A 2,348-nucleotide genomic window follows, 5' to 3' on the forward strand; every position below is an offset into this window, starting at 1 on the left:
CATTTATTCAGAAGACACACCGTTATCTATGGAAAGAACTAAAGATCAGAGTTCATAGAAGAGGCCCACGAAACCTTCAAGATTTGAAGACTGTTTGTGTGGAAGAATGGGCCAAAATCACACCTGAGCAATGCATGCTACTAGTTTCTCCATACAGGAGGCGTCTTGAAGCTGTAATTGACAACAAAGGCTTTTGTACAAAGTATTAGATAGATTTCAGTAAGTGTGTTCAATACTTTTTCCTGTGCCGTTCGACATTATTACAAATAACTTCATTTCTGGGCATTTATGGTTTGATTTCTTTGTATGTATGGATCACTTGGGTTGTTACAGACATCTGGTGAAAATTTCATGTCATTAGCACCTCTAGTAATATATATACTGAGAAAAATGTTGACGTGTTCAATACTTATTTTACCCGCTATGGATGGATGGATGGATGGATGGATGGATGGATGGATGGATGATGGTTTAGTTGGATGGATGGATGGATGGATGGATGGATGGATGGATGGATGGATGATGGTAAAGTTGGATGGATGGATGATGGTATAGTTGGATGGATGATGTTGTAGTTGGTTGGATGATGGTATTGTTGGATGGATGATGGTATTGTTGGAGATGGATGGATGGATGATGGTATAGTTTGATGGATGATTGTATAGATGGATGGATGGATGATGGTATAGTTGGTTGGATGGTATAGATGGATAGATGATTGCATAGATGGACGGTTGGATGATGGTAGAGTTGGATGGATGATGGAATAGTTGGATGGATGGATGGATGGATGGATGGATGGATTGTATAGTTGGATGGATGATGGTATAGTTGGATGGATGATTGTATAGATGGATGGATGATGGTATAGATGGATGGATGATGGTATAGTTGGTTGGATGATGGTATAGATGGATAGATGATTGCATAGATGGATGGTTGGATAATGGTAGAGTTGGATGGATGATGGAATAGTTGGATGGATGATGGAATAGTTGGATGGATGGATGGATGGATTGTATAGTTAGTTGTATGAATGGATGGATGGATGGATGGATGATTGTATAGATGGATGATTGGATGGATGGATGGATGGATGGATGAGTCTTTTTGTGTTTTTTTATAATCTCAGTAGAGTTATTGATTTATTTCATTAGCACTGCTCAAAAATGTACAGTTTTTTTGTTTTGTGGGCTCTTTCGACCACATGTTGCCAGCTCACAACTAGAGTTTCCAAGTTCAAATTCTATTCTGGGAACAAATACAATGTTTTTCCAACTGAATCCAGTAAACATACTGAAGGACGAGCCATTAAAAAGCATTTGTTCTTGCGTAATTTAATCTTTATCCATTTTAAAAATTATTGTCCTTTGTTTACTTGCTCTGAAGTTCATTACAAACCTGTAACTTTTAGAGATTAAAAAATAAAAACCAGTTTTACCCATTCCATCAGTGTTGCTAAGATGTGGGGATGGTGACGGAGACGGTGGAGAGGGTGGGCCGAGGCTGACTGCAGGACACCCCAAATTGGCTGCACCCAAGTTGGAGACTGGGGCCACAGCTGGTGAGGCAACAGCCGAGGACGTGGGCAGGTTCTGGAAGTATTGCTCTCCTGGTTCATCCTCCTCAAAACCTCCCCAGGGGTACACCTGCAGCCACAGCAGCACAGAGAAGCGTCCAAATCCAACCCAAAATCAGCTTTTTAAAAATAAAATAAACAGACTAAGAGTCTGTAAATTGTCCAGTAATGTTTGTCACTTCCCTGAAAACATTTCACTTCATTATCTCCAAGTTGTTTGGGTAAATTCCCTGAAGTGTTTCACGGTGCTCTCCGAAATTTCCTGTCCCTCGTTCGGTTAATTGAAATCAAATGAAAGTGGCAGACCTTTCAAATCCTCAACAAAATCAACATCAAAATGAATCTCCCCCCACACGGACCTGTTCCAGCTCCAGCTCGAGGGGCCTGTAGCCTTTTGGCACCACGCCGGGCCTGGCGTCCAGGATCACCCCCAGGTGAGGCTGCGCTAACTGCTGCCACTGGTGCAGGATGGCTGAGCCTGGTGGACAGAACCCAACGTTACTGCAACACGTCCAAACACCGACAAATACCAAACTATTCAACAAAGGTCTTTACGGCTATTAGCATTTCAGATTTCAGCATCAAGTGGTTTCAGGTAATTGACTTTGAAAGCTTTTAAAGTGAGGGAGAAAATTCTGTTTGTCAACAGAAATAAATGAATAATAATTTGTGTTTGCAATGTTAATATGACAGCTGAAACTAATATAACCATATTAATAAGTATTTGAATAATACTGTATAATTGTCTGCATTGTGCTGATCCTTTGAG

General features: G+C 40.7%; 1 protein-coding gene across 1 annotated transcript in view; it reads right to left on the reverse strand.

Moving 5' to 3' along the window:
• Window positions 1-2,348, reverse strand: part of trak1b (trafficking protein, kinesin binding 1b) — a 20,778-nt gene that overhangs the window by 6,604 nt on the left and 11,826 nt on the right. The window contains exons 13-14 of the mRNA XM_014021124.1: window positions 1,939-2,057; window positions 1,442-1,649 (exon numbers count right to left, since the gene is read on the reverse strand). Of these exons, the coding sequence (XP_013876578.1) occupies window positions 1,442-1,649; window positions 1,939-2,057 (327 nt within the window). The remainder of the gene's footprint in view (window positions 1-1,441; window positions 1,650-1,938; window positions 2,058-2,348) is intronic.

The sequence above is a fragment of the Austrofundulus limnaeus genome, unplaced genomic scaffold (genome assembly GCF_001266775.1).
Source record: "Austrofundulus limnaeus strain Quisiro unplaced genomic scaffold, Austrofundulus_limnaeus-1.0 Scaffold278, whole genome shotgun sequence".
NCBI classification, from domain to species: domain Eukaryota; kingdom Metazoa; phylum Chordata; class Actinopteri; order Cyprinodontiformes; family Rivulidae; genus Austrofundulus; species Austrofundulus limnaeus.